Source organism: Bombus fervidus, chromosome 7, assembly GCF_041682495.2.
Source record: "Bombus fervidus isolate BK054 chromosome 7, iyBomFerv1, whole genome shotgun sequence".
Lineage (NCBI taxonomy): Eukaryota > Metazoa > Arthropoda > Insecta > Hymenoptera > Apidae > Bombus > Bombus fervidus.
The window spans coordinates 12,465,213-12,487,630 of record NC_091523.1 but is presented as its reverse complement, the minus strand read 5'-3'; the positions used below and the strand labels follow the sequence as shown (position 1 = coordinate 12,487,630).

Sequence of the window (22,418 nt, the reverse complement as noted above, 5' to 3'; positions counted from 1 at the left end):
CGCGGAGGATTAGTATCAAGTTCAACAAAGCCAGCTACGTAACTATCCTCTTCCGCAAAGGTAATGCTCTTTACGTCGAGTCTTACAATATTAAACTGTCGGATTATAAATATAAATAAAATGGAATATTTATGTATCTGCGGTAAAGGAGATTTCTAAACGTGATCATATCGTTGCGCTCACAAAGAGGCTGCGTATGGACTCTACGATTTCAAAAACAGACTAGGAAACTTTGTACAAGTCCGCGCACACTATACAGCGGCGTTGTCACAAAAGCATGCATTCTGTACATACATATAGGTATACATTTCACCATGTATATATGTAGTGGCAGAGAGATATAGATAGACAGATAGACAGATAAATAGATAGATAGATAGATAGATAGATAGATAGAGAGAATGAGAGAGAGAGAGAGAGACAGAATGAGAGAGAGAGAGAGAGAGGGAGAGAGAGGGTGAGAGGAAGAGAGGGCGAGAGGGTGAGATGGAGAGAGGGATAGAGGGAGGGAGAGGGAGAGAGGGAGAGATGCCACAGCATAGACTTGCCGAGTCAATTCACGTTCCGTAAACGAGCCTTCACGCGCGCGCTTTCGTCGCGTTCCAATATCTAAGTCATAATTTTAATGAAATTCCACGGCGCGTCGCAGTCTTCGAATTTCAATCCACTATAAATAACGGGTCACCCGAGACCTCGTGGAGAATACCAGGATCTCCGAGTACACGATCGCTTGGCTGCTGATATATTATTTCGCTCTGTCAGAAAACGCGGTCAAATCGAACGATGAGGCCACTACAGATAGATGTAAGAAAAGGAAAAAAAGAGAAAGATGAGGACTTTGCGGAAATAGAAATAACGCGAAAGTATTGGAGAAAATGAAAATTCCCCGGCGGGTAATAGGAATTTTTCGCGACGGAGAATGCTGCATCTTCCTACTGCGAATCGCGTGCATTGACGGGGTGGATCGATTTTCTCACACGACGACTCGCGGTTTGGTATTCCGATGAAATGAATGAAATTGTCTGGCGTAAATGCTCCGGATGATGAATTATCTTTTTACAAGAGGAATGGTAGTATTTGGCTTAAGTATCGAATTAGGGACACGTGCAAAGACTATAACGCTTCGACATAAAGTTATTTTATTGCTACTCGAGTTATCACTAAATACATAGACGATCAGGTAAATTAAAATTATTCAATTTGTTTAATACGTTATATATCCTTATATTATATCACACAGATAAATTATAGAATTTCATTCATCGAAACATATACATGGTCACGCAATTCATTTGATTTGAAATCAAAGAAAATGTCTGTAACGTAGTTCATGTGCATATAATGAGAACATAAGTTACTGCTACAGAAATCCGTACAGAAAATATCAGAGACGAGATGTAATGAATGATAGGTACAAATAGAAGAAACACAAATTATTAATTACACGTGTATAATAGCTTGAGCACTTGATAAACTTTGTCATCATAAAGTTCGTTCATTAAATTTTACTAAAGTTTCCAGTGGTCCTATTTCAACTTCGAGTAGCTATACGGGGAACTATATGTACTCAACGCGAGATCGGTTTTATCCCGCAAGAACAGAAACATTCATGCTGGTTCGCAGCTGTGTCTCGATGTAATTCACTTGTAATTGGCTAATCGTACGACTTATTTTGCGATGAATTTCATGACTAAATTTCGCGGAAAGTAAAACGGGACCGAACGTTAGCAAAACATAATTACAAACGGTGTATGTTTGATGCGCGACATTTTCTCCCGCAGCTTTCACGTTAATTAATATCAGTTCGTTCGCGGGAACGTTTCAAGATTTATAGCTATGGCTGCGGAAATTTGCCTGACGCGCATCGTGAAACGCGGTTGGGTTCAAGGACCTTAATGCATCGGTACCAACGCGTTATTCCCAGCGAATGCGCCCGTTGAAATGTGGTTTCAGCAGGTGGTCCCGGAAGTTTGCATTACATTCCGAGGTACAACGTTCCTGAAATTTTCACCGCCAAGACGAAACGCGTGGTAATTTTCAAGGACACTCGATTCCCACGAACCCACACTTTTCCGCCCGCCACTGACTCGATACGCGGTACTATGTTCTCTACACGCTCGTCTTCTTTCCAAATAACGAAACGGACAACTTATGAGCGTGAATTATTCAACGCGTACCACTCTTGGGTTCTGTCCAAAATGTTTCGAGTTAACAACGGTGCAATTACTTTTAATTGAACTTTATTATGTGTGGACAGTCGAATGTAAAATTTTATCACTGGATTCTCTGTTTTAATGTTGAGAAATATTTTTTAGAGATTCATTGGTGGAAAGTGATTAATTATGGAGTTATAAATTGACGCGATAAATTTCACGGGTTTAGATCCTCTTTACTGGTGCAATCTCCGGGGACAAATTGATTTTAACAAATAACGTTTCCTCTCATCTTTAAGTTCGGGCGATTAATTCATCTGGATGAAATTGCCAGGACAGATAAGAGGAGAGTCGAGGACAAGATGCCAGCGAATTCGCATGGGAGCAAGAACGTAGCAGGAAAGTATGGTCGGTCCGTTGTAGGCGACGACCTAAGGTGATGGAATGGCTGGTAGAAAAAAGGTGTCGGGTGTGAAAGCGAGACACGGATGAATGAAGGTTAGAAGAGAGGTGGAGGCTTCGTGGACGAGCTCCGCAAATAAGAAGTATGGGGTAGCGAGTTGCGAAGCAGAAGAATACTCTTGACGTTGACAACGGTGGAATGAAACTGACGGTAGAAAACACCATGTCCCTCTCTTTCTCTCTGTCTCTGCGTCTTTTTGTCGTTACCTTTGTTGCTTGCTTCTTTTTTTTTTTTTTATCAAGGCTAGGTATATTAATTTTGTGCGCGCGGCAAATGGACGTAGCTGGGGCAAACTTTTTAAATATTCAGATGGCCTCTCGCCATGCACGCCGACATTTATAAACATTTATAACGCGTTTTCGTTCAAATAACTTTTTCCCCCCTTTTTCTCTTATTTTCCTTTTACTTTCCTCTTACTTTTCTCTTACTTTTCTCCTGTAACCGTTTATTATCCATGGAAACGAAAAGCAAAAGGCGGATACACAGAACCGGACAGTTGTTATCTTTTGAACTAAAGGCTGACGTAAATAATACCGGTTACTATCGCATTTATTACGTGCGAACTCACCGTTAGACGGACTTAGATTCTCTGGTTAAAGGAATGATATATTAACCTTAACCCCGGTTACGGGTCCCTTTTGTTCTCTCGTAGTTATGAATTCTGTATAAACAGAGATTAGCTAGAGAGAGAAATACGAACACTCCCACACACGTATGTCGGTACGTGCCCACATAGCTTGTCCATTTGCGTGTTGCCGCTTGATCTTTGAATATAGTGCAAGTACATTAAATTACAGTTCACGCTTGATGCGAACGCGGCCGTGCACGATATTCGCTGCTGTACCTTTTCTAATTACGAGCACGTTTCAATCGTACACGCTCGTTCGCTAACTCCATCGCCCTCGCAATCCTTTGCCCCTCTTACCTTTCGGGATGCAGTTTAATTCGTATTATAAAATCGACGAATGGGAGAAAGCACGGGTTTACGAGTCGATAGCTGGTCGGACTAATGGATCTGTAATATTCAACGGTCGATAAATCGATGTAGTTAAAGCGCTTGGTCGATGGCCAACGATTAGGAGATAGGTAGACAGTCATAAAGTACCGGCTTGGGAATGACTTTATTTTAATAAAGACTCGCTAAATTGCAAAGCACTTTGCTAAAACGATTACGCGTCGGGAAATTGCTTTTAGCGCCACAATTACGTTCGTACGTCACCTTGCCCGGCGTACCACGATCCACCACTGGTGCGACCATGGCAAGATCCTGTACGGCTTCTTTCCGCTTCATGCCGCTTCGCTCGTCCTTTTACGTCGATTACATTTTACCCTCGACACCTTCCGCGTGCTACGTTGATTTTCCTATCCCTACATACGTGCTTTGCATTCGCGAGAGAAACGATTTTTGCTGGTTTCATCGGAAACTTGCATCGACGAGCAATGAAAAAGAAGAAGATAGAGAAAGAGAGAGAGAGAGAGAGAGAAGGAGTCAAAGGTTTGGAGTTTGAAAACATTTTACGGTTACTTTTTCTTGCTCGATTTATAGAAGTACGCTCAGGTCTGTAATATTTTCTTAAAGCAAGTCAAGTAACTACTTTCCGAATATTTTTTTTGCTCTGACTTCTTCTTTTACTTTTTTTCTTTCTCCTTCCTTTTTTGCTGCAATGCGTCCTTTGTCTTTTACGACATGTTTCACGTTTTGCAATCGGTAATTTGATCGCGACGGGAAAATGACGCGTCAATTCTCGTTCGTGAACTTAATTGTGAACGGAGGGAATTGCTTCCCGGTTCCGTTTCATCGGCAGTCGGATAAAGGTAATTTTGTCCTTGCCGCGAGAACAATGTGTTACCCGATTCGATCCGGTCGACGGATATATTCGCGGGATGACCCAATCTTCGGACCTAGTCCAAGTCCTCTTCCATCTCCGGGCTCTGTGCCCCGTTCCGCGAAAACTTCTTTAATCTTCCGAACATTGGAGAACGAACGTCTTTCCCGATACCAGTCGCTGCCTTGAACAGGTTGAATGCCAAGGATTTGCAAGAAACGGAAATCGAAAGATCACATTCGAATCTCTTACAAATTATGAAAATATAGGAAATAAAAACTCTTTGTTTTATGTTTCGTCGATACTAACACTATGGCATTCGTGTCATTTTCATCGCACACGTGCCTCTCTATCGTAAAAAAGGTTTCAGGAAACTATGAAAGAATTCTTTTAAGTACGCACGTCTTTCCGTTCCAATTTTATACTGAAATTTTTCTCAGTGCATCGAAGAAGAAAATTCATAGATGAAGAATAAATTGCACGACGATATATAAAAGTGTCCTACATTTTATACATTATCAAAATTAGCCTGATTCTAGTCGTAAAATTAAGAGGTATTTTTCGCTTCCGTTTTTTCGCTGAGAATGATGAAAAGGGGGGAAGACAGAGGAATTTAGACGAGACGAAAGGATGGTAGGTTGCATATGACGTTCGAATGCGGGTGAAACCGGCTAGATGGCTGGCTGAAACGAAGGGTACAAGCGAGGGCGGCGGGTGTAGGTCGTCTCTCTGACGGCGAGACGAGCGAGTGTAAGACTAGAATGAGGGGCAAACGTGACGACGGGGCCGTGAAGCGAATCAAACGATTTTACGCTCCAAATTTCAAGTCTTTGAATCAGTCAGCGTGGAGAAGAAGTAAGAAATGGCAAAAAGTACAGTTATTTCGTTTCCCACTGAAGTGCCTGTATTCGTTTCGCCGTATCCAGTCACTCGTCCTTCCGGTTGTCGCGATTGAAGATTATAAGGCAAGTCAACGAGACGCGAAACGAAGATATATCTCTTTTTTTATTCCGATATTTGATCGTAAATAAAACGCTTATGGGAATATTGGCAAATTTGTCGAACGGAGATTTAACGTAGAATATAATTTAAGCTGTTTCGTTCTCAAAATTGTTCAGTAGAATTTCGAAATCGGTGATCCGTCGAACGATCTTGCATGTGGATTTGACTTTAAATTCGTAATTCAATACAAAACGGTATTCTTCGTTATCTCATAAATGTTGAGCGTATGCGTGATAAGAGTTATATTAAACAGTACACAGGGTTATCGCAGAAATGTCAGTTAACGTTGGGGTCCGAGTATATTTTGTCATGGGGGCGGAGCAAGGGGTGGGAGCGACCGTTCTCCCATTAATGCGCAAAATCGTATTTGCAATAGTAAAATACAGTTAAGTAAACACAGCTGCGCCGCATTGCGTTCTCTCAGTGTAGTTTAATGACGCTAGAGGCAGCTTGCTCTCGGTCTCTCGACACCTCACTAATTAGTAAATATGTTGCGTATTTATAGCTTTATAAAGTGTTGAATATTCGTGTGCGCCCTGAGTTCTCGATAATTTGGAGAGCAAACGTCCCAACGTCGCCTTTCCATCCGTCACGAATAGACCGTTTCGAATGCTTCTAAAATCCATGATCATATTTCGGTTTTAAAGATGTAATGTACCTTTTTGTTATTTTTCACTATCGTTATTTAAACATTAGTAGATCGTTCGGAAACTCTGTAACAGTTCTACCTTGTATTTTATAGGATTAAAAGAGAATTACTTATTTTACTTTCGTTAAATATTGAAATGTTAGACTCGAACAAATACTGTTCTTGTTTGAAAAGAGAAAAATCTGGAATTGGTTAATTAAAAGTATCGTTTTTGAACGCGATATTGGGTATCGTGTATGGATAAAGAATAGGTAAAATATATCACATTTCAACCGACATGTTCAATGTTATCCGTTCTATTTCACTGTCACTCACTCTGATTTTTATAAAACTCTCTTAATGACAAAAAATATTCCGCAGTCTGGCAAAAACTTGAGGAATTCATTCCTGAAAAAGACGGCAAAAAGATTTGTGATTTAATACGATGGATCGTAGAAAATCGTCTACAGGAACATTTAAACGCGTGTTAATTCTGTGAAAATATAGTACGTTTAGATTTTTCCCTACATTTCAACGTACCAAGTAATCCAATAGAGTTAAAAAGTTCGCTGCAACAACGAATTCATTGAAGCAATTTTGAAAGTATCGCGGCATTTAGTTTGACGCAACACGGCTGAGGTCGTTAACCGCGTCTTTTTCTTCTTGGACTACGGACTGGAACGAATTCAGCGTTTTACGAATCGTCACAGTTCGCGGCACGTATATGTATATGCACATGGCCATTCAGTCGGCGCGAGCCCGGTGAAAAATCGAGGCGAGAAAAAATGTTCAATATTCAAGCAATACCAATGGAGAAAGAAAGCGTCGCAGTGTGCGACGAACAGCTAAACTCGTAAATAGAATACAACACAACCGTGTTGTGTATTTATATTCTCTTTGCGAGGACGACGATTCCTTTGCGTGTTGCCCAACAAAATTTATCCTTGCCCGCTCTGAAAGGCTTGTACGATCAAAGCGATCCCGAGCTCGCGTTCGCGGCTCGCGAGCGAAACATTCGCGAAAAAAACACATATCCGATCACAATATAATATTTCGTTTGAACCGATACGATACCGATACGATATCGATACATCATCGAGCTTTAACGTGGCTCCTTCCCGAAGCTTCTGTTCCCTTTAAACGGGTATGCCGCGCCATAACGATAGAGAAGAAACCTATCGGATATCTACCTTTGTACATGTAGAAAAATATAAAAAGGATAGGAAGAGAATAGGAAAGAAAATAAGAAAAGAGGATGAAGAGAAAAGGGAAAAGAATAAGAATATTGACGTGTATACAAAAACGATCCTTTGGCAGGTACGCATCGCGTGTTTTATGATTATGTACGTAGCATGACGCGCACCGTCTGGGAGGACTTTCATTGAGCGGACAAACCCCTAGGCACGGATTGGAGAGGAAAAAAATTGTCGATACGGAGTAGGGGTTTGGGCACGAAGCGAAGGGGGAATAGGGTGGCTTGGGGGTGAGAGCGTAGAACGGGCAGTCTGCCAGAAAGGACGGAGCGAAAGGTGGGATGAGGTCTGATCGTGAGTATGCAATGTAACAGAGAGGGAGAGAAGGAAAGGGATGGATGAAAAGAGAGACAAAGCAGTAGAGAAGAGGGTGGATGGGTTGAAGAGAGAAGGACGGGCTAGAGTTGGCTGGGATACGCGGATAGCGGATTGGGATGGATGGGTTGATTGATTGGGCACGCTTGTATTGTTTCAGGAGGAAGCTGAATCGACGTAACGGTCTACGCCAGGATGGCCAGTTGGCCGTTGAGAATCGTACTTCTGTCCAGCACCCTCATCCTTGTTCGCGGTAAGTAAGAACACAAATCTCCTGGTTTGTACTTCTGCTGGTGGAAATCATGGCCGTTGTTGGATCGTTTCGTTCCGTCGTGTTTCGGCCGTCGGCCATTTCACCGTCCGTAGACAGGCAATACCATGGGGGATATGCTCTGTTTCACCGTAAGCGGGAGAGGGAAGTGCGTTTAGCCGGGTAAATATTTGCGTCGCTGAACGCGAAGCGAGAAAATGAGAGACGTCACCGGATTTTCTAGGAACAAGAAGTATTCGGCCAATAAACTGACTTCCTCCAGAGAGAAATAATTTGCGCGTTTGTTCTTTTTCAGGGACGAATTTGATTCCATCTTGCGTATAAACCCCATAAAGTTTCGTTGAATCTCTTTTCTTTAGAGATACAAATATATGGAAACGTAGCGATAGAATATGTTTTCCTGCCGTTTTTATTGTTCTTTTTCATTTTCTTCGTCGAAGATAATAAAAACGACAGATGAGTGAACGATATTGAAAAGTTTTAATATCGCGGAGTTACCTGTGGCATCGAGTCGAAGCACGTCGGTTTACAGAAAACGCGTATTTGCTCCGGTCGTTTTCCAACTCTCTTTTCTCGACAGGGACGAGCCTCGAATCTGTTTTCAGCCGAAGTGTCCGGTGATTGATTTTCTGCCACTAGACGATCTGTTGTTCACCGTTGCTCAATCACGCGACGAAAGTAGCACCGCAGGTGTCCATTTAAATTATAGACGCTAGTTTCATTTATTTCAGAATCCATTATCTTGGCAACTTCTTGCGTAATTTGTAAGCCAATCCAAGAGGAGTAACTTCGTACTCAGCTTTCCTCCGAACTTACGTCATTAATAACTTTCTCCTGGCCGGGCAGAGCGGGGTGATCGTTGGAGCCACTGTCATCGATTAATAACTTCGCGAAAACCGTTTCACAAAAGTAGCAATGATCGCGTTTAAACGAACGATACTCGTAAATAAAAAGTTCGTTACGGGAAGTTGGCTTTTACGTTATTTAAATGCTGTCGTTTCGCGATCGAGGTGGAAACTTTTGTGCTCGAATTCTCCAAAGTAATTTCGTTTCGAGGCGATCGAACCGTCGGTGATGTCTTTGCCATCCGCTGCAAGTGACCGACTTTTATTTATTGCACTCCTATAAACGTTCCTGAGGGTATTAAATCGCCGGTAAATTCACCGTACTTCGCTACGATGGAAATCCGAAACCCCGTTGAAAAAAACACGTAAACATCTGCGTTCTGTAGACGATACTTGTTGCCTTCGCTTTTGACTCTCGTTTCCTCTGTTCCTTCTTTCATTTTGATCTCATTTCTTCCTTCGTTCCGCGTCTATTATCTTCGAGTTCTCTCAAGAGACGTTAAAGCAATGCCATGGTTCTTCGCATAATCAAAATACCATACTTAGTGAACTAGAAGGATATAAGATTTTGACTCGAGATTACGAGCGTTGCAAAAGTTAGCCGATATCGAATATCATTGCAAATGCGTTTCAACGTTGCCTTTCTCCTCTCGACGCTCGTAAAAACTTTTTAATCGCCACTATTCGCGAATATACCGTTGCCGTGTTTTCTCGTCTTCCTTTGCCTCGTTGGTTGCCGTGCCTCGTGTGAAAGACACGAGTTGCCTTCTTCCATTCCCCTCTATTGGTCTTCTGTCGAGGCAGAAAACTCGCACAGTCCTATGCTTTACAACCTGCAGAGAAATTTTTCCCTCGGATCCTTGAGAAATCGGTTGGAGAAAACATCGAATTCGTGTTATCCCAGCCGCGAAGTTCGTCTTTCAACACGGCTGTCTCCGCCAACTTTTCTCCGCCACTTTCTCACTCTCGAATAGCGGGAGAAGGGGTTGATAGAAAACGAGGGGAGAAAGGGACAGGTGCACACAGGCGCGCAAGCTGTCCAATACTCGCTTAAAATGTAGAGTACGTGCAGCGAGCAGCGCACGATTGCCAGTAGGTTTCCGACCGTAAGCTATCGCAAAGGGGAATAGCGGAGAAAAGAGCGTGGAGTGATTTGGAAGGTAGTTGCGGCTTGACTAGAGAGGACGGGGTATGGAGGATCGACCGAGAGAGAAACGATCGGAGGGAAAAGAAGAAGATGGTAGATAGAAAAAGGGATGGGAAGAAGAGGGCGAGGGGAAAAAGAGAAAAGGAGCAAAAGGAAGAAGAGAGCAGGAGGCGGGCTACGACGGTGGTGTTAGCAGCGGACGATGGTGGCTTAAACGAGAAAGGAGGGGCGCGTGCTTTCTTAAAGATGTGAGTCGGGGCGCACTTGTTGCGCGAAAAAGGAGTATGGGCGATGCCAAGGAAGGAAGGAAGGAACAGGCGTGTGCAGGCTCGGAAGCGTGCAAAAAGTGACGGTGGGGGGTTGGTTGGGACGGGGGCGGGGGTTGAAGAAAAACGACGCCGAGCAGAGAAGGAGATTTGACGGCGACGGTGAAAGTTTCAAGGGAGGAAAGCGAGGAAACGATAGGGGTTGCGGGGTGAAGATACGGCTGGGGAATCGAATTGATTCTCCTTTACGGGCTCGCGTTACTTTTCTTTACCGTCTTGCCATCCTTGCCTCTTGACCGTGCTCTCTCTTTTAAATCTCTCTCTTTCTCTCTCACTTACTCGCTCGCTCGCTTCCTCGGAACCGTTCCTTTCGCTCGTGTTATTTATTTATCAGCTCTCGCACGTAGCTTTCCTCAACCTCGTGTAAAGGACCTGACGAGCCTGCACTTCGACCGAACCTTCTTCTTCGAACCTTTTACCCGGACTATTTCTTTTCTCTCTTTCCGATCGCTCTTAGCTATTTTCTCTTCTCTCGGCGATCCTATGGTCCGTTGTATCTGCTTCCTCTCTCATTTCGTTCGCTCGTCGTTGGACGACGAAAGGTAGTTCTTTCACATCGATGCGAAGAATCGGCACTCGCCAATTGCGTCTGGAGGATGAGAAGACTTATTGGGATTCCTTACGGACAACGGTCCTCCAAGGCATTCGCGATCGATCCTCGAGCGTGGGACCAATCGAGACGATCCATTGGTTATGGTGAATATCGTATATCGAAGAAAAGTAATGGCCCGGGGAATGATCGATAACGAGTAGTGGACAGCTTGAGCAGGTCCATCGTCTTTTCCTCTTTTACTCGCAATATATAGAAGACACGAGTTACGGTGGAACGGGACTATGCAAAGAAGTATACGCCGTGCAATAAATTATTAATTCAAGACGGATTAGATACTACCGAAGAGGCTGAAAGAGAAGAATGGTGCTTTTAAGTTTATTAGCCGTGGAAGAAAAGACGGAACGCGAACAGCTATACTCGAGATGGGTCCGGTAGACCCATTGAACTTCGGGCTTGAGAGAATTCACTACGTTACTTATTTATCAGCATCTACACATACGCGGATACGATGCAGCAAGCGAATCCGTTCAAAGAACCACGCGACTATCACCTCTTGGGAAAAAGGCACTTTCCGCGTGAGCAGATAGAATCAACCGGCCCGGATTGGATTGGAGCCTCAAGGAAAAACTTATTTGGATTCCTCACGGATATAAGAAGATCCCAGGGCTGCTTTTACTCGGGACTCGGACGCGAATTGATCGATATCGTAGGGACGAGTGCTTCGGTCATATTGATCGTGGAATCGAAATTACGCGTATAATTTCTCTCGTTTCCTCGTGACTTGTTTTTTAATCGAGAAGATTAAACGCCAAAGGCTATGCGTACCTTTACTTATTCAACTTTTTCCAGGAAACTTGACTGGAAGGTATTACAGTGCTCCGTCGAATAGGGAGCGTTAAGTAACAACGTAGGTAGAGAGTAACAGTTTCAAGGTTTTTTCCTTCCTCTCCTCTTTCTCAAGCTTGTTACGAGAAAAACGAAGGTGAAACATTTCTCTGGCTTGCGTTTCAGACGTTCACAAAGAAAATTCTTTTATACGCAACAACTGTCCTTTACTATCGGTCTTTTAAACTTCATCTCCGTATCTGATATCGATATTTCCCGGGATAGAAACATACGTTAGACCAATGCTCATGGGAACTTTTTCTTTTCTAAGGCACGAGGAATCCGTCTTGCACGAAACCTGTTCCTCCTATCGATGCTGCGGCGTGCACACTCTTCGCGCGCTCCTTCGATTCTCTTGCGACGAATAACCGTGTATCTGGAGCGATTCGTCGTAAATTAGGATCCTAACGCGAACGTTCTGCGAGAGAAATTTATTTTGTAGTGACACCTGTATCGATCTCAAGATTATCACGATGCCGTCATAGTACGCGACTTTGTTAGAAATAGCTGGACAAGGAATACAGATAGACGAACGAAGATATTGTATCCGTGAGTTGGTAATTGAGACTGGCTGGATGTCCTGCTTCCATCAAACGATAACTCTCGATCTGCATTCGTAGAACTCTACACGCTGGAAACTCTCCAACGTCATTTAGGATGTCTACATTCGCCGTTGAAGTTCGATTGGATCTGGTTTTCCCAGAATTTAACTGAGCGTATGATTTCGAGAAGTTTTACGAGGACGCGACCCCGGTCGAGGTCATTTTCGATGAACGCCCAATGGTCACCGATAATCCGCGATAATGTTCGCATTGATAGGAGCGTACCGAGTCTGATGCGATCTATAAGGGGGAAAATCCTCGGGAAAAGGAGCTCGTTGAATTCTCCGATCGCCAAGTTCAGCCGGATGGAGGATTTCTGTTTCGCATGGAATCGAGCAAGTTCGTAATTTCAATCCGAATTTATCGAACGGTTAATTGAAATGAAGCAGGTAATCCGGTTCCCGGGCCATTTTTTTCCCTATGTACTACTACTCGGCGAAGAATCCGCCTTTATCGAGTCGAGGGTGAACCTTCGAAGCGGTAGGAAACTTTCGTAAAAGAATTCAAATTAGACGATCCTCGGAATTTAACTATCCCATTTGAGGTTCGCTGATGAAATTTTCGACTAGGAGTATTGAACTCTCTCTCCCCCTTAGCGCCGCGCTTCCGACGTGTGCCTTATTTTTACACTATCGATTTCCTTCGCCTCTTTGACGTTGGATATTGCATTATTCAACGATCCTTCAGGTTCGTGCTATTTCGACTCTCTTCGTATACAGGACATTACAGATCCCTGCGTTAATCCTGTTCACTCCTCTCATTTCTTTCTTTCTTTCTTCCTTTCTTTTGCTCTTCTTTCTCTTCTATCGGTTAAACGTCGATGCACTCTCGTCGCATAATCGCGTGTCACGTTAATTATTTCACCAAAAGTGGGGAAAGAGAACTTTTTAGAACATCTGCGAGATCATTTCGTAATCGGATCTGGGAAAGAGGATTTTCATTGGCTGTCCCTTTTCAAGAAGCAGCCGCTGTATCCGCCGTGCTCCATGAACCAGGTACAATACGTGCAACACTGGCATGAATTATACTGCTCCAGGAACAGCTACATCATATACCACAACCGCAATTGTTGAACCCCGCCGGGGTTAGAGCGGTGATTTTAATTAACCGCATCGTAAGGAACACAACTGCTTGTTGTTTTCACGATCAAGTGAAACGACTTTTTCCGCTTGATTAATGCTTGTTCGAGACCAGTGGGTTGAACATTAAAGAAAAGAAAAAAAAAAAAAAAAGAAAGAGAAAGGAAAGATTGCTTTTGTCACTATAGACGTTGCAGTAATGTGCAATACGTAATACGTTGGTATATGGTACAGTTGCATCAAGTGCTAAGCAAATACATTTTTGAGTGTTTGCGATGATTCTGATGGACGATAAACTGGACGTAAAAGAGACGCATAGAGAAGTTCGAGGAAAAACAGCGAGAAAACTTATGTGAAGTATGTTATTGGTGACCCGCTGCGAGTGTTCCCAGAGTTGCAGGGATATAACCATGCTTTAGCCAGACCATGCGTATACAGACACACATCTGTTTCCCGTTCAGCACTAAATAACAACTACGTTATCGATCGACGCGTTTACTTGTCTCATGAATTATACAACGATATAGCGACGAATTTAAAACAAGGGCAAGGTTAAAGAAACAGTAACGAAAGAAACGGAAAGAAAGATTCAAGGTACGAAAGTCTTTTCACGTGTTGATGTCACGGTGAGTTTGTCTCATTTATATACGGTGTCTGGAATTTAGTCCGCGTCATTCTCTTCCGTGGAAAGTGTTAAATAAACAAATTTTATGTGCGACCGGGCAACGAGTTAGATGAGACGGCGCCGCAAAAGAAACGAGGGGAACGTGACAGTATCAACACTGACACGTAAGGTAGTTTCGTTTGGTCGTCGCGGAGTCGGCGCAGATGGCCCCGACACGATCCTCGCGTTCAAGCGTCGCAGACATTTAACGAAAGGCGACCGTGAAAGAGACGTCGGGCGATAAACGGGCGTCGTTTTCACGTGATGAGAAACGACGTCGCCGCGTTTGCTGCGATTGCTAACGAAAAGAGTGCGTGTAACTGTGTAGCCTCGATTACACGAGGAAAAGCCCTTTTCTCCTCGTTTATGTTGGCGTGCGCACGTTTCCTTCCCCACCGACGTTTCCTCGTCAATTGACAAAGGTCGGTTTGCACGAGTAGCACGGCCCGTTAAAAGGGATTCGCGATACCTAAACTCATTTATTTTAATTTCCACGTGCGGCTCAATGGATTTACGATCGGTCAACTGTCGCGTCGATAGGTTCCTCCGTTAATTTTCATATTACATTGACGTATACATAGTCGTTGGCGCGATCCAATTACTCGCGTAACATTTGTTGATCGTAATGGCCGCTTTGAAGTAACAAAGCTTAAATGAAACGTTTTTAATTGCTTCTAATGGGAACAAGTCTGCATTTGTTTTCGTATTGACGGCTAATAAATCGACGTAAATATTGTCGCTGCCGAGGGTAAAAGAAAATATAATGGAGCTATATATTTCTCAATTCTCACCGATGTACTGGTATTCGTATATTGAATACGAATCGAATTGGACGATTGAAAGGTTAATATGGGTTTCTCGACTATCATGAATATGGAGGTGAACGATCGTTCGTTACCCATTCTGCTATTACGTAATCGCTTAAAATTAAGTGATATTACTCATTAGCGCGGCATCGACGAATAAAATTAAGCTGGTGAATCTGGCTAGTTACATAATCGATATTAAATCGCCATGTTACGAACGACCGGTACTCTTCATTAGCCGAATGTATCGCTACCGTACAAGCTTCGTTCCAATAAAAATTTTATCGAAAAATTCAATTCGATCGTCCAGGATTTTGTTTCCATCGTGTGAATAACTAGATTCGAAACCTGTAACGTGTGAACAGAAAATTTAGTTTGAATCAAAAGTCCTATTTAAACATTCGTTCTATTTAAACATTCAACCAATTCTAAGCTGACATAGGACAGAATGTACGGTCTAATTTCCCTTTTGAAGTTATTCTCGGAGAGCTGCAAAGATAGACAAACGTAAATAACGATAATGAAAACGTTTCTAAAATTATATCTGCAGGAATTGCATGGTTCAGCCCGATCTACGATATGTTAATCGGTATCGATCGCCTAGAAAGGATTTCTCCAACTCCGTGAAACTTCTAATTAAACGAGGAACGTCGCGTGGCAATAACAAAACAGCGTAAGGTCCAATTGCCGTTGCTGGATTAATAAACGTAATTACTACAGTCGCGTCTACACAGCATCGAGAAGAGGCACTCGTTCGGCTAATGACACGGACGTCATTAATCGCAACGCGAACACCGACACTCGATCCGAGCAATTAAGCCGAATTTTTCATTGGTCTACTCGTGCGAAACATTCTCGCGATCGCGATTTTCATTTCAGTCCGTGATATTTCATCGTGGTCGTGTAATTTGCGACATTAACTCGCCCCCCTCCCCGATCCGAGAACCGTATAAATCCGGTTGAACGTGAGGCCACGCGTTCTCGTACTTGCGAAGAACGGTTTTTCAGACGGCTTTTTAAATGGTTTTTCAAACGGCCTCCGGCCTATTTAAACCGTTGCGAAACGCGAGAAGAAACTCGCCCGGTTACACTCGCCAGCTTGTTGTTCATAAATTTCTTTTCTGTTTATCACGCGATCGTATAGTATAGTTTCCAGGAACCGCGTGGTTACACTTTTGCGAGGAAAAACCGGCTCCCTTGGCTCGTGTTTCCACCGCTGAATTCGCGTTTGGCGACAAAAGGGAATGTCAGCAAAATGCGTTTACTAAATTGACGCGATCTTCGAACCGCTGTTGAAAGTGGTAGAAGATAAGCGTTGAATGTTGGCGTTTACCGCCATTCTCTTGCCGTTTTCTCGCGCTTTTTCTGTAGTAATTCAATTTTATAACGCTCGTACAAATGTCGTAAAATAACGGTATATAAATATAAAAATATTATCAAACAATACGACAATAAGGATTACAGAGACGAGTATAAATATTCGACGGACAAAAATATACTTCCGCGGAATGTATGTAATTAACATTTAGAAGGTATTTAAAATAGTTGTTTTTCAGCTGGAGGAAGCAAGAATAATTGATGAGTTATCGAGAAATACGAAACCAGCTTGTATTTGTAGGAAAATGTTACTTTCTTTGCAATTTTTGTTATCGCGCGAACGTGCGTTTGCAAACAACCGAGATACCGGCTAGAATTTTTTATCTCTGATCGGCTTTCTTTCTTTTTCTCTCTTCGTTAATTTCAGCATGTGGCAAGTGACCTGTATCGACCCAGCCCAATTTCCGCTTCCGCTTTGCTGCATGCGCGCGTCTTGTAATATCGAAGACGCCCACGTAACGCTTTCACGGTACAATTTCTCAGCATTCTCTCGACGTCGCGGAATTATTGGGAAGGTATTGAAGTATATCGGGCCTCGCGCAATGTTAGGCTTTCACGGGACAACAAAGGCGATTAAACCGCGTGACACGGTTATGACGTCTGCTACAATGGGCGCGAATATTGAATAGGCGGCGCATTGATAATACTAATCACGTGCTTACATTTGAGCGGTGTTATTAATACACGACATTCTCAGTCTGAACACGCGTCGTTTCGAGCAATTTATCGTATCTAATTTCGACGGGATCACGAGATTCGAATAATAACAACTCGCTCGGCAGGGAACGAGCGAGTACAGGCGGAAACGACGAACTGCACGCGAAGGCATTTCAATTAACAATATTCGTACAACTTCACGGCTTTCCGATTCGAGAGAGAGAGAGAGAGAGAGAGAGAGAGAGAGAGAGAGAGAAGTATTTACGTGGTAATTTTCTTGACGCGAACGGGTCTCGTCGTAATTGAACGAGGATAAAGCGAATTGAATTATTTTGCGTGCTGGTGGCTTCCAGATCGAAAATCCACGATCGTGGAAACTATTGCTGCTCTTCCTAACCGGCGAGAGTTCATCGATAACGTTTAACGATCAACGCGATATCCTTCTCTGCGAAGCAACTCGAGTACCTTCGAAGCTTTTTCAATTACCTCGTGACGTGAAGAAGTCGCGAAAATATAGTTTAGAGGATTTACACCCGTGCGTCCAGTTTTCACGAAGTTTCTCCAGCCGGTGTGACGGCCGAGTACGCGCTTCATCCTACCGAGAAGGACTTTGTTAATAACATCAGCGCCACGAGCAGCCCACTCGACGGCTTATTCACGCGTTTCACCAACTATTTCGTTTGCAAGCTGTATACTTTGCGCAGGAAAATCGTAATGTCCGCGTTGAATTCGCAACTGTAAATTGAGGAAACGAGCAATTACACGCCTACCTTGTAAATGGACATCGTGTCGCGTCGCGTGGCGTCGGTTTGGGTGCATTTAATGCACGCACGTACGCGCACGTGTATCACCGCTATACAACATTGCGTTTACAAGCTGGAACCACGAACTTTCTCGTCTCGCGCCGTGAAAGACGTCTCTCGTAGCTAGGCATTTCGGATTTAAAATTCGATCGAGGAAGAGCATTAGCGAAAATAATTTCTCGCAACGATTTTACCAGGATCGATAAACATTTCTGATTATTTCGCTCGATGTACTTCGATGTGATGGACGGATTTGTCGCGTGTTAATCTCCTCCTACGGGAAATTCAGATATTTATAATATCGATATTTCCGGCGGGATGGTCGAGGGGGAATTAAAAGAAAACTGAATTACAAATTACAGAGTGGCGGAACGCGGTCCCCTCGGATGCCTCGCATAGCCTGGAGGTCTCTGACCCCACGAGTTTCGACTTTTGACACATTCCGCGTGTAGACGTACGTATCCGAATTCGGTCGGCTCGATGTGTTTGTTGGTTCGTGCTTGTTAACTAGTTAAAGCCATTGTGTTCGTACGACGAAGCGTAGGTATGACGGCGAGCAGGTCGGCGTACCGAGGCCTCGTTTTGCCTGGCGGGGCGCCCCAGAGACGTATCTGGAGATGTCTGGAGATGCGAACGACGACGACGTCGACGACCAACGCTGTACAGGCACACAGGAACCTCGGTAGATGAGATGAAACGCGTTGGAAACAAGAGGTTCCGTTGGTTGAAAAAGGAAAGGTGATTAGGCCGAGAACGCCAGCCTTCCCTATCGGCATCGTTTCTGGTACACCCCCGACCCTGAGTCGATAATTAACAAGCCAGGCCAGTCGAGTCACTTAGGCGTGCTGCGTCGTCGTCTTTTTCGTTCTCGTCGTCCTTGTTGTCGTCGACTTTACCTGTTCCTCGTCGTACTCGTAATTTCTCTCCTTCCTTCTTCGACTCGATCCTTCTCTCCTTCTTCTCCCCTTTTTCTTTCCTTTTTTTTTTTTTTTTTTTGTTAAGTACGATCCACCCGTTCGTCCTTCTCTGTTTCGTTGCACGTCGAAGCCGAAGCCAACGCTGCGAACAGCGGTTTAATTGTTAACGAGAAAAGTTTGCATTGTCGAGTGCAAATCCCCGTACCGCCACGCCATTCTCGTGCTCGTTGCCCTCTTTCGTTTCAACCCCTTCTCTCGTTCTCTATCTTTGCTACCGCCGTTACGTATTCCAGTAACAAATTCCGTTGAAACGTTGGATCGTTGTCGATCCTTCTTTGTTCTCCTTCCATCGCCGCTCTTCCCTTCTACTCGACCTCTAATAAAGAGTCTAATAGACTCTGGATCGACGTACTCATCGTCCGCCGTGAATGCAACTCGTTGTAACCTCTCGCCCAGCACGGTCTTCGTTGCTAGTAATAACGGCTGGAGAACGCAAACGAAACGCACGATCATGGAGCTCCCTCCCGACCACTTTTAGTCGATCTCTTCCTCAACGATATAGCATCGTTTCCCGAAGTAGTTACGAAATTGTTGCTAATTGAAGTATCGTTTCAGGTTTTCTCGCTCGTACTAGTCTACTCCAAATCCTGGCTGCTTGAAATTGCTGCAACAACGATAAGTTTAAAAACTAATGGTACATGACCGATTATAGCTGTTATTCTTTTGCTTGTCTCGCTTTGAGTACGATTTTTCGTAGCTATTTTGTTCGACTTTAGTCGGTCTGCGACCCAGTACACGCGTACATCAGTCTGCCAACGGCTGTGCCTACAACCAAGAACGAGTTTAATTGATCGATATCGTAAAACCGGCGGGCGTTGCCTGTGTGCAGAAAGGTGTCACGTTTGATCCGAGGACACGGCGCTTCTTTGCGTGGCTTTTCCTTTTTCGAATAAAGCCCAGAGGCAAACGGCTGTTATAGCCACGGATTTCTCGTTTACACGCCGCGCGTATTCGTTGTGTGAACCACGCGCAGACTCGGGTCGAGTTCTTTGAACCCAGGGCGCGCACGATCCCTCAACGCGAGCGGCGCATTTTTCTCTTTCCGTTTTGGCCTCGCTCGTGAAACCCGTTGCTCGCAGCCGTTGCTTCGACAGGAATGCTCGGATCCAGACTCGCTCGAAATGAGAGAGGGAAAGAGGGAAAGCGAAGGGCGACAATCGTTGGCGAAGGGAAAAATGGATGGAGGGCAAGCTTACGATACTCGCGTCGGGATAGAAGAGGTCGCAGTCGACTCGAATCCGGTAATGAGAGTATCGAGAGGGACGATCCATCTTCCACGAGGGTCACCGAGCTCCGGAACTCGTATGACGCACGCCTCGACACTCGTTAACGAATACTCGATGAAACTTGCGCACTTAGCCCGAGCGCTATCGGCTCATATTTTTTTCCCCTACCAAGCACACTCCTTCACGGTTTCTTTTTCGTGACGCGCGTGAGCGAGCATTCGCGTCGCTTTCTGAACCTATAACGCCGGTTTTTCCAGGGAAAAAATTAATTTACATCGTATGTCATCGCGGCTACCGGCTGAATTCGCTGAAAAGCTTTAGCCGAGCCTGTACCAACCAGGAAGAGGAAAAAGGGTAACTAGAGGTGAGAGAGAGAGACAGAGAGAAGAGAAAGAGATTAGAGGAAGAGAAGAGAGAGAGAGAGAGAGAGGGGGGGAGAGAGAGTGGCAGACCGAAGCAGAACCATAGGGTGCGTCGAGAGTATAAGTGCACCAGAGGGGGTGACTACTACCACCATCTCCCTTCTAGTAGCGAGGGAGAGTTGAGTTTCCTATGGTTTAATTGGGCGCGAAATCATTTCCGATGCAATGCGCGCGGATGCAGCCGCGACGACGAGTAATCACCGTAAAAGCTCGACTTCTCTCTCCCTCAAGCCGTTTCCTATCTCTTCTCCTGTTCGTTCCTTCTTTTTCTTTTCTTCGTTCAGTTTGCCGCTCCCGTTCGCACGGTCGCTTGCCTTCTTTCTTTCACCCTTCGCATTCTGCTAGCGCGCGACCGTCTTCTACCATAGTTCGTATCGTTTCTGAAGGCTCGTCGTTCAAAAGGAAACCGCGGATCGATACAGGCACCAATTGCCCGTTTCCATTTATCTTATTTGTCATTGACGATTAACCATTCGTTCGAGATAGTTCTGTCACAGAATCAATTCGTCGTTCGCTCTCATCGATATTTGCGATGCTCGCAACGAGAAGCGTTTCCGTGACTCCGCGGAAAAATACCAAAGCGAATTCAGTGACGCGATCACTGGCGCGGTCATCGAGTATAATCAACGTGATTTGCTCGTTTCATCGTTGACAGGGAATTGTTCAATCATACTGTGACGCAGTTGTCGAGTTCTAATGAACACAGTCAACTCGGATAATATTCTCTGCTTGTCGTTTAGAAACAACGTCAAATCCCTAGATGCGGGTTGAATTAGTTGAATCGACGCAGTTCGATGCATACATCGCGAAACTTGCCCGCTATGACCTGCCACATCACGCCGGTTGATCTTTAACCGCGGTTTATCCTCACTGTGAAACGATGCAAGTTAAAACAACACGGTTGCTCGATAAAATTATTTAAATACGCCGCTTGATTTTATGCGTATCGGAAATCGTAACGGTATCTCCATTTGATCATGGCACGATTCGGTCGAGCACCATCGATTGTTTTAAAGTCCAGTGGTCGATTTATGAATCGCGCGGACTCGCGCTTTCGCGCCCGATTTAATCGAGACCGTTGTACGATCATTATTGTCGACGTTTTATTCTACCGTCGCGTAAAATAACAACGATCCTGGCGATATTAATTTCACGACCGTATTGGCCGGTGACTAGGTGCATATTCCAGTTACACAAACGCGTATTCTCGCGAGAGCGTGCCTGCTTAGCCGCAGAACGGAAACACGCAAATTGCGCGCCATCATCGTCGCCGTTGGATTTCCGATATTCGGTAATTTCCGCATGGCCGCCGGCGTCAATATAGTAGACGTTATTAGCGGACTTACGCGAGCCTCTGCTCGATTTAAAATTAATTAGACCGAGTGTAATCGCTTCTCTAGACGATTCTTTTATACAGGGTGAGTCAATAAGAAGTACTATGTAAAATAATTTGTTACGCATACTAATTAACCTGTTGGTTTTATCGAGAAACGTCTTAAACGAATTATGTTACATTTCAAGGAACTCGTCGAATGGGTATAAATTTATTTTCTGATATTTTACATTTTCCGGTATATCAACGTGATCTTGAGTTTTCTAAATGGCGCTGAATATTTTTTTTTTATAAAAGTTTTTATAAAAGTTATTAAATTCACGATGACGGTATTAAAAATCGATATAAAATATAAACAACTTAGAATTACGTAAAATGATATCAAACATGCTTCGAATCATTCCAAAATATCCAGTTCCTTAAACGTTCTATTCGTTCGTTATCTCGTTAAATGAATTCCTCTCTAACAAACGTTTTCGATCAGAAAGAGTTTCCGAACTTAGCAGAAACGATCCGTATATAATGTGATACGAAACAATACCGTACGTTTGCTCGTCTGGTTCGTTTCACGGTTAATTTACAACCAGTCTGGGAGGGGGTGGCGGGGGAGAGAAAAAAGAGGCCATCGTATCGTGGACCATTTAATCGCGTCGGCAATCGTTGTTCAAAGTGAAAAGCATCCTGGCGAGGACAGATTGCATCGTACAGCGGGAACGGTGGACTTCGATGTCTCCGGAGGTAGTTCATGAGATGCTGGTACGTCGCTGCATGAGTTACCGCGTATTATAGCGCGACGGAAACGGCT

At 44.1% G+C, this 22,418-nt stretch overlaps 1 protein-coding gene across 7 annotated transcripts in view; it reads left to right on the top strand.

The window, feature by feature from the left end:
- The window catches only part of LOC139989161 (cell adhesion molecule Dscam2), a 136,774-nt gene that overhangs the window by 29,578 nt on the left and 84,778 nt on the right, over window positions 1-22,418 (top strand). For all 7 annotated transcript variants that reach the window (XM_072007215.1, XM_072007213.1, XM_072007212.1 and 4 more), the window contains one exon: window positions 7,801-7,893. In XM_072007215.1, the coding sequence (XP_071863316.1) occupies window positions 7,836-7,893 (58 nt within the window). In that variant the 5' untranslated portion in view covers window positions 7,801-7,835. The remainder of the gene's footprint in view (window positions 1-7,800; window positions 7,894-22,418) is intronic.